Raw genomic sequence first — 27972 nt, 5'->3', positions numbered from 1 at the left:
AGCCACGATCGAATGGTGGAGTACTCAATGGTCCGAATGGCCTAATTCTGTTCCTATGATACTATGAGGTTCAAAGTAAAAGAAGTACTGACACTTTTGAAAAATATAAAAGCGGATAAGTCTCCAGGTCCTGACAGGATATTCCCTAGGACATTGAGGGAAGTTAGTGTAGAAATAGCCGGGGCTATGACAGAAATATTTCAAATGTCATTAGAAACGGGAATAGTCCCCGAGGATTGGCGTACTGCGCATGTTGTTCCATTGTTTAAAAAGGGTTCTAAGAGTAAACCTAGCAATTATAGACCTGTTAGTTTGACTTCAGTGGTGGGCAAATTAATGGAAAAGATACTTAGAGATAATATATATAAGCATCTAGATAAACAGGGTCTGATTAGGAACAGTCAACATGGATTTGTGCCTGGAAGGTCATGTTTGACTAATCTTCTTGAATTTTTTGAAGAGGTTACTAGGGAAATTGACGAGGGTAAAGCAGTGGATGTTGTCTATATGGACTTTAGTAAGACCTTTGACAAGGTTCCTCATGGAAGGTTGGTTAAGAAGGTTCAACTGTTGGGTATAAATGCAGGAATAGCAAGATGGATTCAACAGTGGCTGAATGGGAGAAGCCAGAGGGTAATGGTGGATGGCTGTTTATCGGGTTGGAGGCAGGTGACTAGTGGGGTGCCTCAGGGATCTGTGTTGGGTCCTTTGTTGTTTGTCATGTACATCAATGATCTGGATGAAGGTGTGGTAAATTGGATTAGTAAGTATGCAGATGATACCAAGATAGGGGGTGTTGTGGATAATGAAGAGGATTTCCAAAGTCTACAGAGTGATTTAGGCCATTTGGAAAAATGGGCTGAAAGATGGCAGATGGAGTTTAATGCTGATAAATGTGAGGTGCTACACCTTGGCAGGACAAATCAAAATAGGACGTACATGGTAAATGATAGGGAATTGAAGAATACAGTTGAACAGAGGGATCTGGGTATAACCGTGCATAGTTCCTTGAAGGTGGAATCTCATATAGATAGGGTGGTAAAGAAAGCTTTTGGTATGCTAGCCTTTATAAATCAGAGCATTGAGTATAGAAGCTGGGATGTAATGTTAAAATTGTACAAGGCATTGGTGAGACCAGATCTGGAGTATGGTGTACAATTTTGGTCGCCCAATTATAGGAGGGATGTCAACAAAATAGAGAAAGTACAGAGGAGATTTACTAGAATGTTGCCTGGGTTTCAACAACTAAGTTACAGAGATAGGTTGAATAAGTTAGGTCTTTATTCTCTGGAGCGCAGAAGGTTAAGGGGGGACCTGATAGAGGTCTTTAAAATGATGAGAGGGATAGACAGAGTTGATGTGGACAAGCTTTTCCCTTTGAGAATAGGGAAGATTCAAACAAGAGGACATGACTTCAGAATTAAGGGACAGAAGTTTAGGGGTAATATGAGGGGGAACTTCTTTACGCAGAGAGTGGTAGCGGTGTGGAATGAGCTCCCAGTGGAAGTGGTGGAGGCAGGTTCATTGGTATCATTTAAAAATAAATTGGATAGGCATATGGATGAGAAGGGAATGGAGGGTTATGGTATGAGTGCAGGCAGGTGGGACTAAGGGAAAAAAAAATTGTTCGGCATAGACTTGTAGGGCCGAGATGGCCTGTTTCCGTGCTGTAATTGTTATATGGTTATATGGTTATATGTTCTCTAATCCCCTCAGTGGTACACTATTAAAGTCCTTTGAAACTGTAGAATCGCCTGACTGAAATAATTAGAACACAAGAAAGTGTCCTGTTCCTAGAGGAAGAAGCCCCTGCAGGTACAATTCACGTGCACCCCATTCGTCCCACAAGGCCTCTCAGTGCTTGGTTCTCATCCCGCCCTTGTTATTCTCTTGTGATTTTGCAGAATCAACAGCGACAATCGGCGTCGAGTTAACGACCATCTCTCCAGCACCAGTGAGCAAAGCAGCCCGTCAACGGGCACCTTGGAATCCAGTAAGGAAACGCGATACTGCGCAGTGTGCAGTGATTACGCCTCAGGCTATCACTATGGAGTCTGGTCGTGCGAAGGCTGCAAGGCCTTTTTCAAGAGAAGCATTCAAGGTAACAGATTTGCCGTAATATGTTAGCACTGCTCTCCATGGTAACGGGCAGAGCTGTTTAGCAGCAGCCAGTTACATGTTTCCAGAAGTTCGTTTTCTGTGTGGTAAATTGGGAACTGTCGTCTTATTTTCAATATGCGCCCATTGCCTTGACAACAATATTAAGCATAGATGCTGATCAACACAAACACCATTACCAACTCTGGCTCAGATCAACACACAGCACTTGTACATCTCATGTTGCTTCAAGATTTAGCGACTACCCAGCTTAGCAGGATGATCCCTGTTATTTGTTAAGTGCTAGGCTTGATTTTAATTAACTGATTAGAGGGAATGTCCTGGTTTTTCAGCTGGTGTCAAGGCAAGCAAGTCTCATATACATCTGGCTTTGAAAAAAAAGTCCATTCAGAATTGCTAGACAATTTTCTCTTTTAAATTTAATTGCTCAGAGTGACCCGACCTTCAATCTATTCCTCTGCGACATGTGGCTTGGTGCCAAGGGATAGATTGAAGTTCGGGTCTCAAGATAAGAGTGTTCAATTGTCATAGGTACCAGGACCGCACAATCAAGTTCTTACCTGCTGCAGCTTTGCAAGCGCATTAAATGCAAATAAATATACACTAAATTGCCAATTATTCTCAGTAAATCCAACCGTTCAGCAAAACAGTGCTAATGCGGCTTAAAGCACCTTTTTTCGTGGGCAGAATTCTGGTGCTCAGCGGCAAATGACATTGCAAATGCAAAGCGCAGAAAATATGACGAGATGGCTGCAATATTGTAATTATTATGTGTTCCAGGCTATGCATGGTTCATTCATCATCACTGCTCTTGCTAACAACACATTGGCTCCTAATCCACAAATGCCCACAATTCTCCAAGATCTCCTATGTTGTTCTGACTCCAGCTTCTTGCATCATTTTGCATCGAGTACATTGAAGGCAAACCTGGCATTTTTATGCCAGCCCCTTTATTTTCCTTCAGATGACAAGGATGAAACTGTTCCCCCACCCCTGACAGAAACCAATTAATTTTACATTTTTTTGTTTCTCTTCACACAGCAAAAAGGACTGTTTACTAAATTAAAATCACATTTGAAAGCTAAACCACACATAGTCATGAATGCAAAGGAATTACATTTTAGTCATGGCATAATTGGATGACAGAACAGGCACAAAGGGCTGAATAGTTTATGCCTGTTCACCCATTTCAGTTTAAATCTCCTTCGTTTCAGATTTGATAATGAATTTTTCAATCCTCTGATCCTTTGGATAATCTTGGATTCTCCCTGATGATGGACCACCACTGAATTATTTTCTCTTGGATCCTTGCACCAGGTGCAGCAAATGCTTTACCCAGACGATCATTGGTGATTAGCCTGTAATGTATTTTGGGAATACGGATACACATCATAACTTTTCCCTTGAAATGCACGCCCAAGGCATGAAACTACCCAAACTGCGTTAAAGACAAAAACAATCTTCACTTCGTTCCCAATGATTGCACTCACTGCTTCTCTTTGGTTACATTATGGAGCTTGAGGAAGTGTACACAATTATTTTGTGTTGTTGCTCTGATTTTGGAATTAGTAGGAATGTGGCCTTTCCAACACAAATATTTTGATGGTTGGATGGAAGTGAGAACTTGCATTTATATAGCAACTTTCATGATCTCAGAATGCCCAAAAGCACTTTACAAGCAATTGATTAAGACAGTGAAATGTAGTCACTGTTACAATGGAACAGTGCAAACTGGCAGCCAACTTATACACAGCAAGGAAATATTTTCAGTAGTATTACCTGAGGTGGATTTTGGTTGGAAAACTGGGAGAACACCTGTTGATATTTTTTGAATAGTGCCAAGGGTTCTGGGCACTCCACATATTGTGGTCCAGCAACCAAAGGAATGGTCACCAATATCAGAGTGGTGGGGTGGTGCAAGTGTCAAACAGTGGCCAAAGTCAGGGTCGTGTATGGAATCTGCAGGCAAAAGTACTTGAGCTATGCAGCAAATTAACGGTGTCTGAAACAGGTGTTAGAAACATAGAAAATAGGTGCAAAAGCCAAATCTAACTCTCTCTTGAAATCCAGTGAATTGGCCTCCTCTGCCTTCTGTGGCAGAGAATTCCACAGATTCGCAACTCTTTGGGTGAAAAGGTTTTTCCTCATCTCAGTCACAAATGGCCTTATTCTTAAACTGTGACCCCCTGGCTCTGGACTCCCCCAACATTTTTCCTGTATCTACCCTGTTCAATCCTTTAAGAATTTTGTATCTTTCTATAAGATCCCCTCTCATGCTAAATTCCAGCGAATGCAAGCCCAGTCGACCTATTCTTTCATCATATGTCAGTCCCGCCATCCCGGGAATTGACCTGGTGAACCTACGCTGCAATCCCTCAATAGCAATAATGTCCTTCCTCAAATTAGGGGACCAAAGCTGCACACAATACTCCAGGTGCGGTCTCACCAGGGCCCTGTACAACTGCAGTAGGACCTCCTTGCTCCTAAACCCAAATCCTCTTTTATGTCTTCGAACACACACACACACACACATTGCATTTAATATCCTGGTTCAATTCCAACATCTGAACTTGGAAAAGGGACAGTTGACCTTTCATGTTGAGGCCCTTTCTTCAAATTGTCAGAAATCACCAACTTCCCCACTTTGCCACTTCCACAATGTTGTCATCAACTGCATTTCTCTGAAGAGCACAGGGAAACAATGCAGTAACGACTACTGTTCCCAATAAAACTGAGAAGCAAGGTTGTCTGTGGTGATTTAGCACCTGAAACGAGCAGACCTTAAAGTACAACTGGGAGAAGTGGAACATCGTTGCCGCATTTGTGAGACAGCTCAGACCCGTTGTTACATTTGAAGTTTGCGTCATGCTGTGCAGAAGGAGTCATGGATTGATTTATTTGAGGCCGAGCAGTCACCCTTGTTAGAAGAGACGAGATAGCTTGTCTGACCTTGAAGTGGGAGAGAACATTTTGTGTGCCGTATGAGCCTCTGCCAGGGAAGGCAGCAAACATGAATCATGGATTCACTTAATGAGACATTGATAATATAAAAGGGGGAGGCTCCAGAAATGCAGTTGCTGTAGCACATATAGTTTGTGCTTATTTACAGCAGGCAGAGATTTTGATAGACTTCCTTTCATTGAAATTAATATGATTACTTAAAGCCGGCAGCTTTATTTGTAGAGCTGTGGACCTTTTGTTAAACCTCCCCTCTTGCAAGGTCTCAATAAACCATCTTTCCCTCCCACCGTGATTGTGCTCAACTACACTGTATCCCTGTCCTCGCTGCCTTGAAATCCTCAAATGGCTTCAGAGCCCTTGGGGCCTCTCTCACCCCGCCCCCCCCCTTCCTCCTCCACCGCCATCTCCTCCTCCACATTCACTTCCTGCCCTGGATCCCACTGCCTTTTCTGGTCGGGACACTCCCTCCTTGTGGCCCCATCACAACTGCCAAAGCTTTAAGCAGCCTCAGCCTTCCTCATCCGAATTCCTTCACAAAACGCATTAATATTCTCCCCATCTCTCAATCCTTCTCCGACTCCATGTTTCTTACCAAACCCACACAACTCGCCTGCTGCAGCTTGTTGGCCAAAACCTTTTATCCTTCTGTCCATATACTTTCATTTCTCTTTTACTAAAGGTGCTGCAATTACCTATTTATCTGTCAAATGTGTCATTTTTAAAGTGACCGTGTTTAAAATGACTATTCATTTTCTAATAATAATTCAGTATATTAATGGGGGGTACACAAAAATGCTGGAGAAACTCAGCGGGTGCAGAAGCATCTATGGAGCGAAGGAAATAGGCGACGTTTCGGGCCGAAACCCTTCTTCAGACTTCTTCACCCTTCTTCAGAATAATGGGGAGTGTTCTAGCGCAGAGGGAACTAGGAGTGCAGGTACATAGTTCCTTGAAAGTGACGTCTCAGGTAGATGGGGTGGTCAAAAAGCCTTTTGGCTCATTGGCCTTCAGCAGTCAGAGTACCGAGTGTAGAAGTTGGGAGGTCATGTTGCAGTGATATAAGACGTTGGTGAGTCCACATTTAGAGTATTGTGTTCAGTTTTGGGCACCGTGTTATAGGAACGATGTTGTCAAGCTAGAAAGGGCGCAGAGAAGATTTATGAGCATGTTACCAGAAAAGGTCCTGAGGTATGAGCAGACTAGGACTCTATCCCTTGGAACGCAGGAGGATGAGGGGGTGATCTTCTCGAGGTGTACAAAATCATGAGAGGAATAGATTGGGTAACGCACAGAGTCTCTTGTCCAGAGTAGGGGAATCGAGAACCAGAGGACATAGGTTTAAAGTGAGGAGGGAAAGATTTAATAGGGGTAACTTTTTTATACAAAGCCTGGTGGGTTTATGGAACGAACTGTCGGAGGAGCCAGTTGTGGCAGGCACTATCATGACTTTTAAGAAACATTTAGACAGGTACATGGATAGGCTAGGTTTAGAGGGAAATGGGCCAAATGCAGGCAGGTGGGACTCATGGCATGTTGGTCAGCATGGGCCGAAGGGCCTGTTTCAACACTATATGACTCTATGACTCTATCTATGACTCTGTGTGGCACTTGAGAAAGCACTTGTAACCAGTCCTTGCTCCATGACCAGTACATTAGAGCTTTTGTTGAATTGGCAGACAGTGAAATTAATTTGAGCATCTTGCTGGGTACATGAAAGACCAGCCTCACAAACAACATGACACCAAGGACATTACAGAGGCACGGTATTCGGCAGTGAAAAGGTTTTCTCCTGACTCCTCAAAGCCTCACCATCACTTATAAGACACAAATCATCACTGTGACATTGTCAAGGACAAGGCAACCTATTGATTTCTTCAAAATCACTGCTGGAATTAAAGTTTACAATCACGCTTCATAGAAAAAAGACTTAATTAATATTTGTAGGTGGGAAAACACAACAAATCATTTAAAGTTATTTATGCAAGTGTAATCGTTAACTGAGGTGCAACAGTGAAGATTCCTCTATGGATAATGATAAAGATAATATTGGCCACAAATATTATGTTTACTTTTTTTCCTCACAATCACCCTTTCACATTGTGAAAAGATCAAGGAGACCTTGCAACAAAACTCCATGTGGAGAATCTATTCTGTGGTTCTGTTATACAGTATAGGTGTCACGACTTTCTCTGTCTCTTCTCCTTGATGCTCTTTCCCCTGTAGCTGGGTTTGTAAACACTGATCAGGAGCAGAAAGTCACCATGACAAAGAGGCCTCACTGAAAATAGAAGGTGCGGTGTTTGTAACACAAGGCTGTTCATTAACCAGTGGTGATGAGCGCAATGCCTTTGTGTACTTTCTCTGTATTAACTGCATGCCGTGTCACCAACTAGCAGAATCAAGTCAGCTTGTGCTGAGAAAAGGAAAGAAATCACTTTGGGCATCTTTTATACCAACGAAAGATCCCTGCGTGCAATCTGTCCCTGAATCTTGGTTGAGACAGCTGGAATGCAACCACATCCTCTTCCCGAAAAAGTAAAGAGTTCCGTTTATATAATACCTTTTGCAACCTCAATAACCCAAAGTGGTCTTCAGCTGACAAAACACTGTCAAGGTTTAGAGTGTGTTTGCCAATTGTGCAGAGCAAGCTCCCAACTATAGGAATGTGATAATAACTGGATAAGTTGCTCTCAATAGTAATAATAAGGAACTGCAGCTGCTGGTTTATACCAAAGATAGACACAAAATGCTGGAGTAACTCAGCGGGTCAGGCAGCATTCCTGGAGAACATGGATTGCCGATGTTTTGTGTTGGAACTCTTCTTCAGACATTTTATTGAGTTGCTCAGAATAGTGCAGATTGAGAAATAGGTTTTGACCAGGGTCCAATATTTAATACAACTGACATTTAAAGGAAAAGGTGTCATTATGATTCAAGATTCAAGAGAGTTTATTGTCATGTGTCCCTGATAGGACAATGAAATTCTTGCTTTGCTTCAGCATAACAGAACATAGTAGGCATGACTACAGAACAGATCAGTGTGTCCATATACCGTTATATAAATATATACACACATGAATAAATAAACTGATAAAGTGCAAATAACAGATAATGGGTTATTAATGTTCAGAGTTATGTCCGAGCCAAGTTTAATAACCCGATGGCTGTGGGGAAGTAGTTATGCTTGAACCTGGTCGTAGCAGACTTCAGGCTCCTGTACCTTCTACCTGAAGGTAGCGGGGAGATGAGTGTGTGGCTAGGATGAGGTGGGTCCTAGATGATGCTGCCAACCTTTTTGAGGCAGCGACTGCGATAAATCCCCTCGATGGAAGGGAGGTCAGAGCCGATGATGGGCTGGGCAGTGTCTAAAGATGCATGAAAACATTAAATTTACCAAAGATATGATTATTATTACGTGTGTTGATTGAACAGCTCATTAGATGTGTTCCGCTAGACCTTTGATAGGATACAAATTGTACATTCCTTGTATTTTTGTAAATGTTATTGTATTGACACAGTTCGCAGTGTAGGAGGGCGGTAGTCAACTGTGCTGAAGTTGATGGACATGTAGAGTGAATAGGTTATAGTTAAATGCGTGGGCAATGGGATTGGTTCACAGACTGGCATGGACCTGATGGGCTAAATTGATCTTGTGCCATAAGGAAATGTAATCAATAATTTGAAACGTACAACTACTGCATATGCTGAAATAAAAACACAACAACCCTGAAGAAACTCAGCAGGTCAGGCAGCAATGACCCTTCCATTGGAAATACAGTCATTTCACCCTTCATTAACTTAGAAACATAGACAAGAGGTGCAGGAGTAGGCCATTTGGCTCTTCGAGCCTGCACCGCCATTCAATATGATCATGGTTGATCATCCAACTCAGTATCCTGTACCTGCCTTCTCTCCATACCCCCTGATCCCTTTAGCCACAAGGGCCACATCTAACTCCCTCTTAAATATAGCCAACGAACTGGCCTCAACTACCCTCTGTGGCAGAGAAATCCCCAGATTCACCACTCTCTGTGTGAAAAATAATTTCTCATCTCGGTCCTAAAGGATTTCCCCTTTATCCTTAAACTGTGACCCCTTGTTCTGGACTTCCCCAACATCAGGAGCAATCCTCCTGCATCTAGCCTGTCCAACCCCTTAAGAATTTTGTAAGTTTCTATAAGATCCCCCCTCAATCTTCTAAGTTCTAGCGAGTACAAGCTTACTATACTCACTGATTTACGGAAATCTAGTCAGGAAGAATTTACTGGTTGTGCAGTTTTTTGTTTATTTTGTTAAAGCTGACAATGTTTCAAGCAGTGTAAGAGGGAGATGTTGCACCTGCAGGTATACTGTAGGGAGGAGTTGGTGGCCTGGTGATTGATAGCACAAGCTAGACGGCACGTACTGGAAGGAAGAAATCTCTTGAAGGTTTGAAACACCTCATGTATTCAAATGTTTCCTCCTTTAACTCCCTTCATTGATTTATTACTATACAAACAAAAAAGATTTGGTGGCGTATCTAAGGGAACCTTTCTATTACGATTATAGTTTTAGAAGCAGCTTCACTGTTGCAGCAAAGGTATATTTACACTGTTATCTTATTGAGGCAGATACTGATGCAGAATTCACGTTGCACTTAAAATTCCTACTTGGCTACGCGACATTTAAAATCTAAACACTGCCAGCATTGATTAGCTACAGGTTAGTTGCCTCTGAGGCAGTAGTTGAGGGAGCTGCTGCCCTCTTCTACTGCTGTGGAAGTTACTTGTATAGCTCAGGTCACCGCTATGAAGCAAACCAAAGTCCCAGGCGCCCCCAGAATAGCCTTGTTTGCCTTGGCCATTCCACCATTAATCACATAGGCAGCTGCACGCCAGCATTCCAAGTCTTCTACCGCTTGGCCAAAACAAGACGTGAATTTCTCCAGGAACCTTCCACGACCTCAGGGCTCCCCAAAGCCCTTCAAAGTCAACGGAGTACTTAATGACTGTAATCACTGTTAAATGGAGAAAGGTCAATATTGGCAGTTACCAACAGTTCAATTTCCAAAGTGCTCAGGAGCCAGAAATGTGATACCACATGTTCTGCTGGTAATGATTGAGGGGTGATTAATGACCAGGGCACAGGAGATTATATCCAGCCATTGCTGAAAATAATATGGGATCTTTTATTGTGCAGTGAGGGGGCAGGTCCATGTCTCATCCGAGGGATGACACTTCTGATAATGCAGCTAGTCTGTCTCTGCAAGCCTGGCTCGCACCTCCCAACATGTCCAGTTGGTGCTGGACCACTACAGAGGTTTCCTTTTCTACCCTCAGTCTGGTTATGTTCGTTTCTCCACCCAATGGTCTCCACCCACCACTTTCCCCATTTACCTACCGCCAACATCATCTGCAAACATGGAGTCTACAAGTACCAGGTTCTGATTCTCATCCACCTCCCACAACCTCTCCAGTGTTGGACTGCTTCTCGAGATCTCACGTTGGACCTACATAAATTTTCTTCAATTGAACATGACCTTCAGTCTTCACCCCAAACACCGTTCCCATCCCCTTGCCTGGTCTGCTGCCTTCCGCCTCTGCATTATCACCAAGCCTCACCATATTGGCTGCCGTCGCCTTGAACAATATTTGTGTGGCTCCAGCAATAATTTCCGTCTGTCTTCCTTCATCCACTATCCGTAAATTTAAAGCTCAGCCAAAACTCTGTGGATTGTATAATAAATCATATCAAGTCTTGAGCTCTCCTCGTGATGGTCCATACTGACCTACCATAGCAATGTATGTTTCCCATTTAAAATCCTCATTCTTGCGCACAAATCATATCGGGTCCTCGTCTTTCACTGTTTCTGAAATCCCCTTTGGCCATTTGCCCTTGTAGAGGTCGCTGCATTCCTCTAATTCTGGTGTATTATGTATCACCCTTACCCGCACAGTCAGTGGCTGTGCCAGCAGTGTACACTGGCCCAGAGGGTGGAATTCCCTTCCTTAGCCTTTCCGCATCTGCGCCAACCTCACAGACCCTTTCAGCACGTGGTTGCTTAGCCTTCTTTTTATCGCTAACAGCAATTGTAATGTCTTGCTTTTAGCTGTCGATGCAATGCTTTGGAATGCTTTTTTCCTATTTTACAAAGGCAGTATTTTTTGTTATATTGCTGTTGATAAAAGGGGTGACCAGAACTAGTTTATGTGAAATTGTTCTGGCCTGGAGGTTTGTTGATGCCTTTTGCCTGGATGTAATAGGAACAGCAAAGTAACAATACAATGCAGTTACAATGTAACCACTGCCATTTAATAAAGGTCGCAAAAATAGCAGTTGGTGCTTGATCCTTCTTACATCTCAGCCTCTACCTTCCCAATCACCGCACCTTCCTTTCCAGCATTTCCCCATTCCTCTTCCTCCTGCTCATTTGGATCTGCCTCTTAATCGCCTCATTCCTTCTTAGTTGCTCTTCCTTCCCATCAAACTTCCTCAATAACAGCCGAGCGCCTCATCACTATCCCTCCTTCCTGAACCATCTTCATCCAGGCCACCCTCACCTGATCCACCTGCCCATCCTCCTGGACAATGCAATCATCCCGCATCAGCCAGGCTCACTCTCCAAAATCCCACCAATTCCCCCCACATTGTAAACAACAATATTCCAATTGCACTAACTCCTTCCTCAAACTCACTGACAGCTCGCAACCTCAACATGCGAGATCATCTTCAAGAATTCAATCATCAAATACCATGTGGATTTGCTGGGATTTGCTGGCTCTCTTTTGAGGCCTCCATTCATACCAATCGTAGTGTTCGTATACAAACAGTGACATTTTCATATTAACTGAACAAAAGTCCATTTTACACCTCATTCCAGAAGGTGAAATTGTTTTGATATGCAGCTTTCTAGTTCCCAAGATGGGAAAGTGGGATAACACAGAACCAGTGTGAGTGGAAGATCAATGGTCGGCATGGAGTCTTTACATTCAGCAACCATAACTTGCCAGAAAGTGGGAAAGGGTTAATTAGATTTTGGATTTGAAAATTCAAAGATGGGAAGGGATGTGGGGGGGGGGAGTGAATTACAGAGCCAGCCACCACAACATCGCTTTCAGCCTCGTACTCAAATTAACAGAAACAATCATCTGAGAAAGCAGTAATTAATTTAAAACAATAGATCATTCTGTAACGGTAACCTTGTAGTTTTTAACTCCTGCTTTTAACTCTGGGGAACTGTGCCCTGTGGACATACATAATACTCACTCCAACAAGTTTATCTAAAAGAAAACATGTAGAACAAGTCACGATAAAAGCAAATCTATGGACATGATTTACATAACTAAGTGCAAATAGCAGCCTGACTGGATCTTTAATCTGATAATATAAGTGAATATCTCACTCTTTAATCTTTTCTCCATAACATTTATTCCTGCATGCAAAATTGTTTTCCCAAATTCCTACTGCCTTTGGTGGCTTAAGTAACGACATAATTTAAGACCTTGCATCCATCTGAAATTCATATCAGAGAACCATTTGTTGATAATAACATCACTATCGCCACCCTTTGACTTCTGTGAAATGCAATCTTGTTGAAGACGACAGAATTTAAATTCAGTCATCTTGTAAAAAAATATTTTAAAATCGATTCTCCTGATTTTATCTAATGTGCAGAACAACACTACTGCAAATGTTTTAGATAAAAATCCAGGTTTTGTTCGGCTCTCCCTGTTTGCTAATGGATATGTTCAATGCCCCTTTATATAACTCTTTGGTAGTCAACGTATTCCATTCACAAGTTAAAAGCAATGGTATCATGTCTATGAGGATGATCATTCCAGACGTTATACAGGACATCCAGGATGAGTTAAATGTTTCAATTTATTTAAGGACAGAACAAAATCAAAGAGAAAAAGCAGCATCTTAAACCTACTAAGAGTTTGGGAGCACAGTTATAAACTAGAATTCATTATGTTTTTATTTAACTAGTGTTTATTTGATATTCAAGGGCCTAAGAGTGTTTTATTGTCACAAAACCAGAACAATGAAATTCTTACTTGTAACAGCACAACAGATCTGCAAACAAATTACTTATGGCTAGCATAATATACAAAAAAAATCAAATAAAATAATAGCAAAACAAAAGTTCCTATGCAACCAAGACAGTTTGTAGTTTAGTTAGTGTTCAAGAGTCTGGTAGTTGTTGGGAAGAAGCTGGTCCTGAAGTTTTCAGACTCCTATACCTTCTTCCCGCAGGAGTGAAAGCAAGTGTGTCCTGGGTGGTGTGAGTCCCAGATGATTCTGGCTGCCTTTTCGAGGCAGAAACTTCTACAGATCCCTTCGATAATAGGGAGGTCAGCTCCCACCGAATGGACCAGCCAGTGACCATCATTTTTGTCTTCTCCTTTGTTCCACCAATGTTTACCATTATAATTCCAGGAACTTACTGATCCAATTATTCCTGATAAAATTTACATAGAACCATAGAAAATAGGTGCAGGGGTAGGCCATTCGGCCCTTCGAGCCTGCACCGCCATTCAATATGATCATGGCTGATCATCCAACTCAGTATCCTGTACCTGCCTTCTCCCCATACCCCCTGACCCCTTTAGCCACAAGGGCCACATCTAACTCCCTCTTAAATATAGCCAATGAACTAGCCTCAACTACCTTCTGCGGGAGAGAATTCCAGAGATTCACCACTCTCTGTGTAAAAAATGTTTTTCTCATCTCGGTCCTAAAAGATTTCCCCCTTATCCTGAAACTGTGACCCCTTGTTCTGGACTTCCCCAACATTGGGAACAATCTTCCTGCATCTAGCCTGTCCAACCCCTTAACAATTTTGTAAGTTTCTATAAGATCCCCCCTCAATCTTCTAAATTCTAGCGAGTACAAGCCGAGTCTATCCAGTCTTTCTTCATATGAAAGTCCTGACATCCCAGGAATCAGTCTGGTGTTCAATTTGTTGGTTTACAAGATGTAGTTGTAATGCTAATATTGTCAACTGGCGACTGTTGGCATAATATGTAACCACAATGTTAGTGCTGGCTACCCAGATGGTGTGTGGAGATCACATATTCAGCCCAGTGTTCGTTTCCCTTCCTGGTGCCCGGGAATTGCTCCCGCATTCCAAAGATATGCCAGTTGGCAGGTTAATTGGCTCCCGTGATTTACCTCTGGTGTAGATGTGCGTTGGTCGATGCAGGATGGGTTGCATCTGGAAGAGAAAGAGAAATCACTGGGAAAATGGGATTTATCTGAAAGCCAGTGTAAGTTTGACAGGCCACATGTCATTGTATGTAGTATGAAAATAATAGAAGCATCCATATACAAAACAGAGGTATTAGTGATAATGTAAATACAAATAACAGCAGACCCTGGAGTAAAATGCTGGAGTAATTCAGCGGGTTTGGCAGGATCTCTGGAGAACATGGATAAGTGATGTTTTGGGTCGGGACCCTTCTTCAGACCGATTGCGAGGGTGGTGAGCAAGAAAGAGAGCTGGTGCGAGGAGACATTAGTGAGATATGTCACCACCCAATTTTCATGTCAGAATACGTGAAATATCAATGACTTCATAAACAAACAAATAAATAATGCTCATCTTATTGGTGATAGAATTAGAAACAACTAATTCATGTGAACTAGAAGCTGATCTACTTGGTGGCTGAACATCTTTAAGTAGCATATTCAGGAAATAAAAGGTCTCTGGGTGTATATGTGACAACATTTTTCCAAGAGTGTGTGACTTATTGAGTGACATCCTTTCAGTAACTTAACATGACTTTTTAAGATAGATGTTCTGTGGATCCTGAAGAAAGGTAGAATGATTTAGCGAATAATTTTAGTACATTTTTTGTGTTGTGTGTCTGGTCACCCCATTACAGGAAGGATGTGAAGGATTTGAAGAGGGTGCAAAAGAGGTTTATATGTTGTCATAGACTGTCATATGTTGAAGGAATGGAGCGACTGGGTTTGTACCCACTAGAATTTAGAAGGATGAGAGGGAATCTTATTGAAGCATATAAGATTATTAAGGGATTGGACACGCTAGAGGCAGGAAACATATTCCCATTGTCGGGGGAGTCCAGAACCAGGGGCCACAGTTTAAGAATAAGGGGTAGGCCATTTAGAACACAGGTGAGGAAAAACGTTTTCACCCAAAGAGTTGTGAATCTGTGGGATTCTCTGCCTCATAAGGCAGTGGAGGCTAATTCTCTGGATGCTTTCAAGAGAGAGTTAGATAAAGCTCTTAAAGATAGCAGAGTCAAGGGATATGGGGAGAAGGCAGGAACGGGGTACTGATTGTGGATGATCAGCCATGATCACAGTGAATGGCGGTGCTGGCTCGAAGGGCCGAATGGCCTACTCCTGCATCTATTGTCTATTGTCTATTGTTTAGCAGAATGCTGCCTGAATTCGAGGGTATTGGCTACAAGAAGAGGTTGGGCAGGCTTGGAGTGTTTTATCTGGAATGCCGGAGATTGAGGGGAGACTTGATAGAAGCATATAAAAGGACGAGAGGCATAGATAGGGTAGTCAGCTAAAACCTTTCTTCCAGGGTTGAAATTGCAAAGACTAGATGGCAGAGCATTAAAGTGAGAGGACAAAGTTTAAAGGAGATGTGCAGGGCAAGCTTTTATTTACACAGTGGGTGGTGGTGTCTGCAATGCGCTGCCAAGGGTGTTGGTGGAAGCAGATACGATTGTGGCATTTAAAGATGATTTTGGATAGACACACGGATATGCAGGGAATGGAGGGATATGGATCGCTTGCAGGGAGATGGGATTAGTTTACCTTGGCATCATGTTTGGCACAGACATTGTGAGCCAAAGTGCCTGTCCCTGTGCTGTACTGTTCCATGTTCAATGATGTCTCCAAGGCTATTCAGGGCAAGACATAAAGTGCAAAAAAAACAATACATTGATCCAGAAATAGTTGGGAAGTAGAGGTGGAAGAGTTCTGGATGAGATTACCATTAACATTTACATGCCAGAACACATCTTAACAACTCAGAGTGAAATGTTAAAGATGAGAAAGAACTGCATTATGTATCAGCATGCAAGTTTGGAATTATAGTTTTGAGTAGATACAAGGAACTGCAGATGCTGGTTTGTAAAAAAAAAAGACACAAAGTGCTGGAGTAACAGTCTGTCACGCAGCATCTCTCGAGATCATGGATAGGTGACATTTCAGGTCAGGGCCCTTCTTCACAGGTGGAAGGAGAGGGGGAGGGGAGCGTTATAGAGGGTTATGGTCTGAGTGCAGGTAGATGGAACTAGGGGAAAATAAGTGTTCGGCACGGACTTGTAGGGCCAAGATGGCCTGTTTCCGTGCTGTAATTGTTATATGGTTATATGGCTAAATAGGTATGAGTCCAGGTGTGGCACAAAGGAGAAGGGGGGGAGGAAGGGGGAGGGGGAGTTTGTTGTTACCTAAAATTGGAGAATTCAATATTTACACCATTGGGTTGTAAGAGGAATACAAGGTGTTTTTCCTTGGTCCCACCGATGTACTGGAATTCAGGCCAGGAAAACAGCATGCAGTAGATGACGTTAGAGGAGGCACACCTGAAAGGTCTGTTAGGGTCCCTGGATGGGGATGAGGTAGCAGGTATGTGACAGGTATTACATCACTTGTGGTTGCAGGGGATAGTACCTAAGGAGGGATGGTTTGGATGGGAAGGGATGAGTGAACCAAGGAGTTGTGGAGGGGCCGGTGGAAAGAAATGGCGATGCGATGTAACTGGTGGTGGGATCACGTTGAAGATGACGAGATGTGTTGGGTGCAGAGGCTAGTGGGGTGACAGGTGAGGACCTTGGGAAAACTCTATCCTTGTTCTGTCGGGGGAGCAAGAGCAGAACTATGGGACACAGAGGAGAGCAGGCGAGGGATCCATCAATGACAGCGGGGAGGGGGGGGTGGGGGGGGGGGGGATGTCTTAGATGTCTTAGAATGAAAAGCTTCATCTTGGGAGCTGTAAAAAATTGACAGAGAGATCACGAAAGGGGAGATAGGTGTCAGGGATAGCCCAAGTAATTTTCTGGGCAGGATGGAATTTTGTGGCAAATTTAATGAAATCAACGAGTTCCGCATGGGTGTCGGAGGCAGCCCCGATGCAGTCGTCTGTGTAATGGAGAAAGAGCTGGGGGGGGGGGGGGGTGCCAGTGTATGCTTCGAACAAGGCTTAAGGCCACACCTATAACTTGGAGTTGGGGGATGGTGCCAGTGTATGATTGAAACAAGGACTGAATTACATTCGACGTTGGAGTTTTAGAGTGGGTTCGAGAACGTTGTAAATAGAGAAGATTAATTACTCTGTATTCAGTCCCCGAATAGTTTATTGCCTTTTACCAACCATGTGGTTACAAAGCTGTACATGAGGATAAAAAGAGAAGTTAAAATTGAATGCAGACAATCTGCTGCAGAGATAAAATGTAAGGCTGCAAGAGGCATTTGCTTTCAACGTTATGTGTCCTATCAACGTGAGCAATGTATGATTTAGGTACCTGACTCTACAAGCTTAGTCAGCGCTAAAGATTTCAAACTTTAATCAACTGTACACACTTACCCTTTCATAACAGTGACATTCAGTTTGGGAGAGGCATGCTGAGGGACAACAAACATGAACATTTTCTCAAACATGAACATAGAAACATAGAAACATAGAAATTAGGTGCAGGAGTAGGCCATTCGGCCCTTCGAGCCTGCACCGTCATTCAATATGATCATGGCTGATCATCCAACTCAGTATCCCGTACCTGCCTTCTCTCCATACCCTCTGATCCCCTTAGCCACAAGGGCCACATCTAACTCCCTCTTAAATATAGCCAATGAACTGGCCTCAACTACCCTCTGTGGCAGAGAGTTCCAGAGATTCACCACTCTCTGTGTGAAAAAATTGTTTTTCCTCATCTCGGTTTTAAAGGATTTCCCCCTTATCCTTAAGCTGTGACCCCTTGTCCTGGACTTCCCCAACATCGGGAACAATCTTCCTGCATCTAGCCTGTCCAACCCCTTAAGAATTTTGTAAGTTTCTATAAGATCCCCTCTCAATCTCCTACATTCTAGAGAGTATAAACCAGGTCTATCCAGTCTTTCTTCATAAGACAGTTCTGCCATCCCAGGAATCAGTCTGGTGAACCTTCTCTGCACTCCCTCTATGGCAATAATGTCCTTCCTCAGATTTGGAGACCAAAACTGTACGCAATACTCCATGTGTGGTCTCACCAAGACCCTGTACAACTGCAGTAGAACCTCCCTGCTCCTATCGTCAAATCCTTTTGCTATGAAAGCTAACATACCATTCACTTTCTTCACTGCCTGCTGCACCTGCATGCCTACTGCATGCCTACAATGACTGGTGTACCATGACACCCAGGTCTCGCTGCATCTCCCCTTTTCCTAATCGGCCACCATTTAGATAATAGTCTGCTTTCCTGTTTTTGCCACCAAAATGGATAACCTCACATTTATCCACATTATACTGCATCTGCCAAACATTTGCCCACTCACCCAGCCTATCCAAGTCACCTTGCAGTCTCCTAGCATCCTCCTCACAGCTAACACTGCCCCCCAGCTTAGTGTCATCCGCAAACTTGGAGATATTGCCTTCAATTCCCTCATCCAGATCATTAATATATATTGTAAATAGCTGGGGTCCCAGCACTGAGCCTTGCGGAACAACGGAAGATGACATAATCTGATGTAACCATGCATTGCTCTATGACTTTGTACGAATATATTTATTTTGAGATGCTGAGTCCTTTTATTCTGGGATCTGAATTGATCCTGGTTACCCCGGTTTACAGACTGTAGGGTCGACCCTGACTGTGAGATGGGGAAGATTGGGTTGCTGCCCTCCATGGCCTTTGTCACTTGCCTTGTGCTGTTACACTGGGTCAGAATCCATTAGGTATCTGATCAAAATAACAACCAATACAGATTTCCCATGGATGGCCAGTGCAAACAACCTCTTAGTTAAACTACATTAAAGATGCTATATAAATGCAAGTTATTATTACATGCACAGTCTCTATTTTATGGCAGTCATGTAAAAATGGTAAATTCTTAGTCCATCATCTGCAACAGGGAATCTATAATTTGAGTTCTACAAGGAGATAATGATCGGTGTGGTTCTTGTAATTACGACTGTTGTGCTATGTATTGGAAAATGTGAATATAATTGATTGTATGAAAGTCCAATTAAATACAAAACATACTGAAATTGGGGGAAGATTTAAGGTATTGTTGTTCATCTTTGTGTTGTTGATTTGATTCATTGTCATAGAAATGAGTAGGTTTTTTTTTTCTTTGGGTATGATGCATATTCTATTAACGAAACGTCAGAAAGCAGCATTCTGCAGTTCACTGTGCCAAATAGCGACCCAAATCTAGAAAAAAAACATCAGAGTCCCTTATGTTATTGTCAAGGAAACACATTGAGACATCTTGTGATCAGACACATGGACTACCAAAGAGTTAATAATCCAAGAGACCTTGAACATTTTCTCAAACACGGACAAGTTTATTTTTAATAAAATATTGGAGTTTCAATGAAAAGATTTATAGATGATGCAGGAAATATCTTTTCTTAAATGAACAATCTAAAATTCTGTCTTTCCCAACAGGGGTGTGTTTTGACATTCACAGTGATGTTATCAACTGACTAATGGTTTCTGCTTGTTTTAACAGATTTGCATTTCGTAAGGATGCAAGTTCTTTATAGTTATGCACTGCACCTGTGGTACTGTCGCTCAAGGTAAAGATTGGTAAAATATTTGTGCCTTCACGGATAATGTTTGGAAAATCAGAAATCAACGAGGAGTAACCACGATCAATTTAGGCTGACATAATTTGGCAGAATGATGCATTCGGTTGAACATCTCATTTCTATTCTTGACCTGAATCAGGATGTTTGTATGAGCTTAATGTTAAATTGATTGTGACAAGAATGGTGGAGCAGTAGGGTCCATATTTCAACCACAAAGATCTGGAACACACAGCCTAGAAGGATAATGGAATTTGATTGCATTAGAACTTCCAAAAAGTGAGTGGGACAAGGTAACTAAATGGAAGGGTTAAGGGAAAAATGTAACAAACAAAAATGTAAAGAACACGACCTGTTCAAAGAATCACATTAGATGAACAGCATCTACCTGTGTAGTAAGATTGCACGACTCCTAAGTTTAATGTACTTTTAGATCACTTCATGGAGGAAATTACAATTAGAAAATAATCTCTGCTTTTCAAAATCATTTAAAAAGTTCCAGGCAGTGTGTCTGTCACTATTGATGCCTCTTCCTCCCTAGTCCATTTAAGATTTGTGTTAGTGGCTGAAATGGAAAGTCTGAGTATAGTATGGCCCAGATTGCTCAAGATACGTGGATTGTGAAAAGACTGCACGGAGCCTGTAAAACAATATAGCAATTGGGCAAGATTTGCAGTCTAAGACAGAGCCAAATTCTTGCCACACTGAGTTGGCATTCAGAACCCACTCAATGTTGATCTACAGAGCTGAATTAGTCAGAAAGTTAATGAAAGCAAACACACAGGTGAAACAAATGATAGTTTGGCCTTTGTTGCAAGGGGAGTACAAAAATAAGGAAAACTTTATTGAGATTGTATGACATTTTACATGGGTATATTATTTGCACACCTAAGAAAAGATGTTCTTCCTTGGAGTCAGTGCCATGGCTGTCTCATAGGAGATCAAGGCTGAGTTCAATAGAATTATGGATCAAGATTCAGAGGATGGAGACGGGGGACGAGGAGGAGAATATATAATCGGATCAATTGTATCCTTGTTGCATGTTGGAACAGGCTTAAAGGCTTAATCCTGTTTCTATTTTTCATGTTCTTAAATTTGAGAATTCAAGAATGAATAATCCCAAATTATTGTTTGCCAAACTACCAAAACTGAATGTGAAGAGGTCAAAGCTGTTTTCAATCATTCATTTGTCAGTACTCAAATTAAGTGGATATGTATAAATGTATATCTTTATCCAATACGAAGAGCCAGAACTTTTTTCACAGGCGACTATGGTTTTCAGTCTTGCATCGATGGCCGTGAATGCAGTGGAAAGATGTCGTCAATTGTAAATTGTGTTCCCTCTACACATTACCATCCACCCTCCAAAAAAGAAATGAAGCCTGCTCCTCAGTTGCAAATATCCCGCAAAGCCAAGTTGTAACGCATTGCAAGGGCAAGGAAACTTTGCAGTTTGATACTTTTACTCCTTGTGCCCAAGCTATTCCTCCGCTGTTCTAATGGTTATGTGCACGCTTCTTGCAAAAGGAAGAGGGATCTGCCGCAGGAGCAATGCATGTACCCACGGTGCCTGCAGACCTAATCCGCATGCTAAGGTCAGCGCAAATGTAGCTGTGGAGCCAAACGCAGATTCAGTGCCCCCTTCTGGAAGGACCTGTAAACTCGTCGAGATGAGCACACAAAAAATTCCTACAATGGATCATGATTTAGTGATTATTCCCACCCATTTCCAATTTTCCTAACGTATCTTTGCCTTTCAGTTTAGGGGTGATTGGGCTTTTATTGTGCCGTGCTAAAAGAAAATATGACGGATACAAGAAAGCAATATGCAAACTATTGTGTAAAATTAATAACTAGAGACATTTCATGGGAAGACCCTGGCAAAAAGAAAGGAACTGGGAAAACTGTCAGGGTGGGCTAGGGATTAGTGTCAATAGAGGAATCTTTCAGTACATCATCGTCTACAGATATATTGGAGTGTGTGGACAATACATGCTGAATAAGGTGCAGAGAGTTTAGAACAATATATAAATCAATAACGTTATACATTTTATGTTTGATAAAAATCTGAGAATAATCAAGAGTATTTAATTATTTAATATCTACAGACAATGGAACAATGAAAGTCTTACTTGCAACAGCATAACAGGCATGTATTGAAGCTGATGGTCACCTACGCCTTCTTCCTGATGGTAGGAGTGAAATGAGAGGTCAGGGTGTTGTAGGCCTTTGACGCTGCTGCCTGCCTTTTTGAGGCAGCACCTTAAATGTTGAAGATAGATATGTATGATAGGTATATGTTCAGATCTGGATCAGGTTATTTTGTTAAGAAATGTGCAAAGAGTGAACCTGGGTGGGAACCCGCTGCCAGCGATGAGCCAGCGGTACACGCTGCTGACATACCAACCAGGCATGGACTTAACCTTGTCCGGATTTGATGGTGAAAGCCCGCTGTCCGAAGCTGGAACAATCCAAAATGGAAAGGTCCTTTGGCAGCAGAATTCTGCATCAAGTATGCTGACTTGTGGGTGGGCCAGGGCAAGACCCACCCACATAGCAGCTGGAAACAGATGGCTCAGTCAGATGTCAAACCTACCAAGGACAACATATCCAACACCCAGCAACTTTCAAATTAATCAAGTCATTTCAACAACCGCAAAAACAAATTAAATTAGATTTCTTTGAAATTTGATTTCTTAAAATATTAAATATTAAAAAATTAAATTTCTTAAATAAACAAATACATGAACACAACTAATGTTATAAGGGGATTCTAAAAGCGCACTAGTTCTAAGGGGGGGAGGTGGTGCAGAGGTAAAGTTGCTGACTTACAGCACCAGAGACCCAGGTTCAATCCTGACCTTGAATGTTGGCTGTGTGAAGTTTGTGCATTCTCCCTGTTTCATTTAGTTTAGAGATGCAGCCTGGATACAGGCTCTTCGGCCCACCGAGTCCACACTGACCATCGAACGATCACCCATTTACATCCCGGTGGCTCAGCACTTCAACTCCCCCTCCCATTCCCAATCCAACCTCTCTGTCCTGGGTCTCCTCCATTGCCAGAGTGAGCAACAGCGGAAATTGGAGGAACAGCACCTCATATTCCGCCTGGGGACCTTGCGTCCGGATGGCATTAACATTGAATTCTCCCAATTTTGCTAGCCCTTGCTGTCTCCTCCCCTTCCTTAACCCTCTAGCTGTCTCCTCCCACCCTCCTATCCCCCCGCCCTCGGGCTCCTCCTCCTCCCCTTTTCCTTCCTTCTCCCCCCCCCCCCCCACCCCCCATCAGTCTGAAGAAGGGTTTCGGCCCGAAACGTTGCCTATTTCCTTCGCTCCATAGATGCTGCTGCACCCGCTGAGTTTCTCCAGCAATTTTGTGTACCCATTTACACCAGTTCTTTATTATACCAACTTTCGCATCCACTCTCTCTACACTAGGAGCAACTTACAGCAGCCAGTAAACGTAACTCTGGCACATCTTTGGGATGTGGGAGGAAACTGGAGGGAACCGATGTAGTTACAGGAAGAACGTGCAAACTCCACACAGATATCACCCGTGGTCAGGATCAAACACGAGTCTCTGGCGCTGCGAGGCAGCAGCCCAACAGTTGAGCATGTGCGACTTTAACCCGGATGCAGTGATGAGCATTATCCTTACATTCTGCAGAATGATTGAAATACTGGGTAAGATTTCAGTGCATATTAAAGCTTCAGTATTGAGGAAATTGAATTAAAATCATCCCCCAGAGTGAAGACATAAACAGGTGTAGTAGATGGAATTATTAGCTTTTGCTGGAGAAATGACAGCTCTACCTCAACATTCACCCAGCGATTAAAACACATGGTCGCTGTCTCATAAGTCAGCCAAGTGAATGCAGGATAGTAAACGGACATGAGGAAGATTGTGTTATGCATGTCCCAGACAGACAAGATGAAGGCCACAGCCGATCGCAGTTTTCATTCCTGAGGACAGTGAATAAGAAACAGATGTTGCACAGACTCATCAAAGGGAGATTTTAACCAAAAGAGGTTAGAAGCATGGACATTATGCCATCGCAATAGGAATATGCAATATATATTTAAAAAATAAAGAGGCTGCAGTTCCTTGGGGAGTTTTCATTTAACCTTGCTGAAACTGATGTAGGGAGTGAAAGGTGAAAGATGGATACTGGTATCTCACAAACACTCTGTACACAGGATAACTGTACATCAATCACTCGACTGAAGAGAGAATACTAGACTTTCAGCTCTGCCTTATACATAAAGCATGCATGACACAATGTTGCAATAGCGCCAAATAAGATTAAGATAAGAGAAAGCTAGATAGGACTCTTAAAAATAGCGGAGTCGGGGGATATGGGGAGAAGGCAGGAACGCAGGAACGGGGAACTGATTGAGGATGATCAGCCATGATCGAGGATGATCAGCCATGATCACATTGAATGGCGGTGCTGGCTCGAAGGGCTGAATGGCCTATTCCTGCACCTATTGTCTATTGTCTATTGTCTATTAATACCTGACGGCAGTATTCTGTGATATCTCCACAAAAGGGTAAATAGCATATTTCATAATATCATTACAATTCCCAAATCAACACCTGACTTACCACATTGATATAATAATGGAGTGTTGATGATATCCAATGGATTATCAAGATCTGATTGATTGAATTTGATTGCAAATTTACTAATGTCTGAGTGATTTTGTATATTTATTAGGTCTGGCAGATTGCACCTGATGTAACTATCTGGAATTTGCAGTCAACGGTGAAGCAAAGAAGCTAACGGTGACCTTGAAGGACATTGCCCATATCACCCAGTTGACCTCAGCAATGTGGACCTCCTGTTGTCCAGCATCTGCTGTTGTTGTCTTAAAGAGATCACTGGCACTTTGTAAAATAGTTAAATCATTAAACTGGTCGAGCAGTCAATCACACTGAGGAATTCTCACAAATTATAATGTAAATAGCACAAGTTTACTTTGTATCTTAATCATTATAACCAAATAAAATTGAATTTAGAAGTATCAAAACAAATTTCTTCCTTACAGTATTTGAAATCTGTTAAATATTTACCAGAAGCAGTATACACCATAAACATCAAATGAGATATTTAGAGTCAATTCGACCAGCAATAAAATGGAGGCACAGATTGCAGATGTTGCAATCTTGAGCCAAATTGGTAGGGAACTCAGCAGATCAGGCAGCATACGTGGACAGGTCGGGATCCAAGGGTTTTGATCCAAAATGTTATTTATTCATTTTGCTTCACAGATACTGCCTGACCAATTGAGTTTCTCCAGCTGCTTGTTTGTTATGTGGTCAGCGGTTACCCTGGGTTATTGTGTCATTTCTGAACACACTTCTAGCTCATGCAATAGATTGTAACATTGGCACAGTATTTGCTTCCGGTTGATCTCACTTGATTGGATTTATGCCAGCGATATATGATTGGTTGTAGTGTATTGATTATAATAATGATAGCAATGTCTATTTGGTAGTACCTGTACCTGTAATGACATGGTCTTTCTCCCCAAACTGGGTTTGTTGGTAAAATAATCTTTGTTTCCCACAGCACATCCCTGGGTTAAAAACACCCTAGTTATGGACACCCAAATGAGCTCCCACAATATTTTTAAATTCAGAAGTTCATATGCATGTGTTTGTTCATATGAATCGCAGCACTGTATTTATTTCTCTCGCAGTTCTTAGCTATTGTTCTTTCTTATTAGTGTCTTGTGTTTTTGATGCATTCATCCTGATAGTGTGGAGAAATGTTTGTCCCATTGAGGGAACTCTGTGCATTGTCTGGCAAACGGACAAAATCGACCGAAGGACATCTGTGAAAATGAAACTTGGTCGTTACATGGGGAAGGAACATACATTAAATATGTTCAAGAAGGAACTGCAGATGCTGGAAAATCGAAGGTACACAAAAAAGCTGGAGAAACTCAGCGGGTTCAGCAGCATCTATCGAGTGAAGGAAATAGGTAAAGTTTCGGGCCGAAACCCTTCTTCAGACTGATTGGGGGGGGCGGGGAGAAGGAAGGAAAAAGGAGGAGGAGGAGCCCGAGGGCTGGGGGATGGGAGGAGGCAGCTTGAGGGATAAGGAAGGGGAGGAGACAGCAAGGGCTAACAACTCTTCCTCCGCAACTCCCTTGTCAATTCTTCCCTTCCCTCCCGTACCACCCCCTCCCCGGGCACTTTCCGTTGCAACCGCAAGAAATGCAACACCTGTCCCTTTACCTCCCCCATGGACTCCCTTCAAGGTCCCAAGCAGTCGTTCCAGGTGCGACAGAGGTTCACCTGTATCTCCTCCAACCTCATCTACTGCATCCGCTGCTCTGGATGTCAGCTGATCTACATCGGTGAGACCAAGCGGAGGTTGGGCGATCGTTTCGCCGAACACCTCCGCTCGGTCCGCAAGAACCTACCTGACCTCCCGGTGGCTCAGCACTTCAACTCCCCCTCCCACTCCGTCTCCGACCTCTCTGTCCTGGGTCTCCTCCATGGCCGGAGCGAGCAACACCGGAAATTGGAGGAACAGCACCTTATATTCCGCTTGGGGAGTCTGCAGCCTACGGGCTTGAACATTGAATTCTCCCAATTTTGTTAGCCCTTGCTGTCTCCTCTTCTTCCTTAGCCCTCGGGCTGTCTCCTCCCATCCCCCAGCCCTCGGGCTCCTCCTCCTCCTTTGTCCATCCTTCTCCCCTCCACACCCTATCAGTCTGAAGAAGGGTTTTGGCCCGAAACGTTGCCTATTTCCTTCGCTCCATTTCCTTGGCACCCGCCCAGTTTCTCCAGCTTTTTTGTGTACCATGCATTAAATATGGTTTGTGATACTATGCTTAGGTTCTGATTTTTGGAGATGGGAGATCCCATTGCGATAATGAACCGAGGACAGTAAATAAGAAATAAATGGTGCGCAGACTCATCCAAGACAGATGAACCAAAAGAAGCGAGATATGCCATGGTTCTTCACTCCTTGCTATAATAACTTCAATGCTCATTCTGTTTCCCCCAGCATTTAACAGCACTAAAAGATTGCATTTTCAACTGAAACAGTGGCCAGAAGGACCCATCTGTACAGCTGATGTCCTGATTCCATGTAAAGTAACAGCATGTTATTATTCAGAAATAAGTGTTTCAATGCAAGTTGCCTGCGGCGCCAAAAGCAGAAAAATGCCCGCGCAAATACTTAAGTCGGAAAGGAGTTCGGGGCATGCTAAACTGGCTGTAGCGTCGTCATTCTGTTGCTGCATGGGCCTGAGAGATGAATCTTTGGCTGTTGCTTTGGTTTTGCTTCAGGGCCGGGGTCCTCAAGCCCATGCGGGGTTCTTGAGTAGAGCAGTACTGTATCTGAGATGTTGAAGCTGGCCGGAGATCGTCGAGTTAGTGCAAACCCTTCCGATTCCAGTCCAGAGGGTGAGTTCAACTTTCAACTTCAACCTTAAACCTGATGTTAAATCAGGACTCTGTCTGTCTATGTGTGTGTGGGGGTGTGGGTGTGGGTGTGCATGCGTGTGTGTGTGCCTGCATGTGAGTGTGCAACACATGTGGTGGTGGTGGAGATACTTTGTGAAGGGAACTCGCAAACATGTAAAAAGAAAGCTGCCAGCACCTAAATGCAATCTGAGCCACATGTTTGTGATTGACGTTCATGGTAATGTGAAATGGTCAGCATGATTTACCAGCTACAGCAGGCTGGGAAGAAATACATAGGGTATATGCTGGGGAGCTGTGTTTGAAACTCGAACTGTTTCCTAATAAGCTTTTCTCAATGCGCAACCTTATTTAGTTTTATTTCAGCAATACAGGGTTCAATGGAGCTTTATTTATCACTTGTGCAACTGCACAGTGAAATTATTTTTGTACATTTACACATGCGGGCACCACCGTGTTTTGGCAACGTTTTATTAGGGCAGTTGCTTGCTGATAGAAACACCTTTAGATTGCCACTGTATTGCCATTGTATCTGATCGTTTATGTAGTTCTAACAAAGCATGTTTCCATGTACATTACATTTGCTGCATTTAGTTATACCATTATTTGTTGATCGCACCTTTTTACTGACCTTGTAACACCAATGTTTGACAATGAAATTAACTGCCAGTGATACCAATACAGTGTGTGACTTGTATGCAAT

General features: G+C 42.8%; 1 protein-coding gene across 1 annotated transcript in view; it reads left to right on the top strand.

The window, feature by feature from the left end:
- esr1 (estrogen receptor 1) overlaps window positions 1-27972 on the top strand; it is a 141194-nt gene that overhangs the window by 11992 nt on the left and 101230 nt on the right. Inside the window, 1 exon segment of the mRNA XM_055639009.1 lies at window positions 1905-2101. Coding sequence (XP_055494984.1) covers window positions 1905-2101 — 197 coding nt within the window.

This window comes from Leucoraja erinacea, chromosome 8 (genome assembly GCF_028641065.1).
Source record: "Leucoraja erinacea ecotype New England chromosome 8, Leri_hhj_1, whole genome shotgun sequence".
Taxonomy (NCBI): domain Eukaryota; kingdom Metazoa; phylum Chordata; class Chondrichthyes; order Rajiformes; family Rajidae; genus Leucoraja; species Leucoraja erinaceus.
This window is presented reverse-complemented; position numbering and strand designations above follow the sequence as displayed.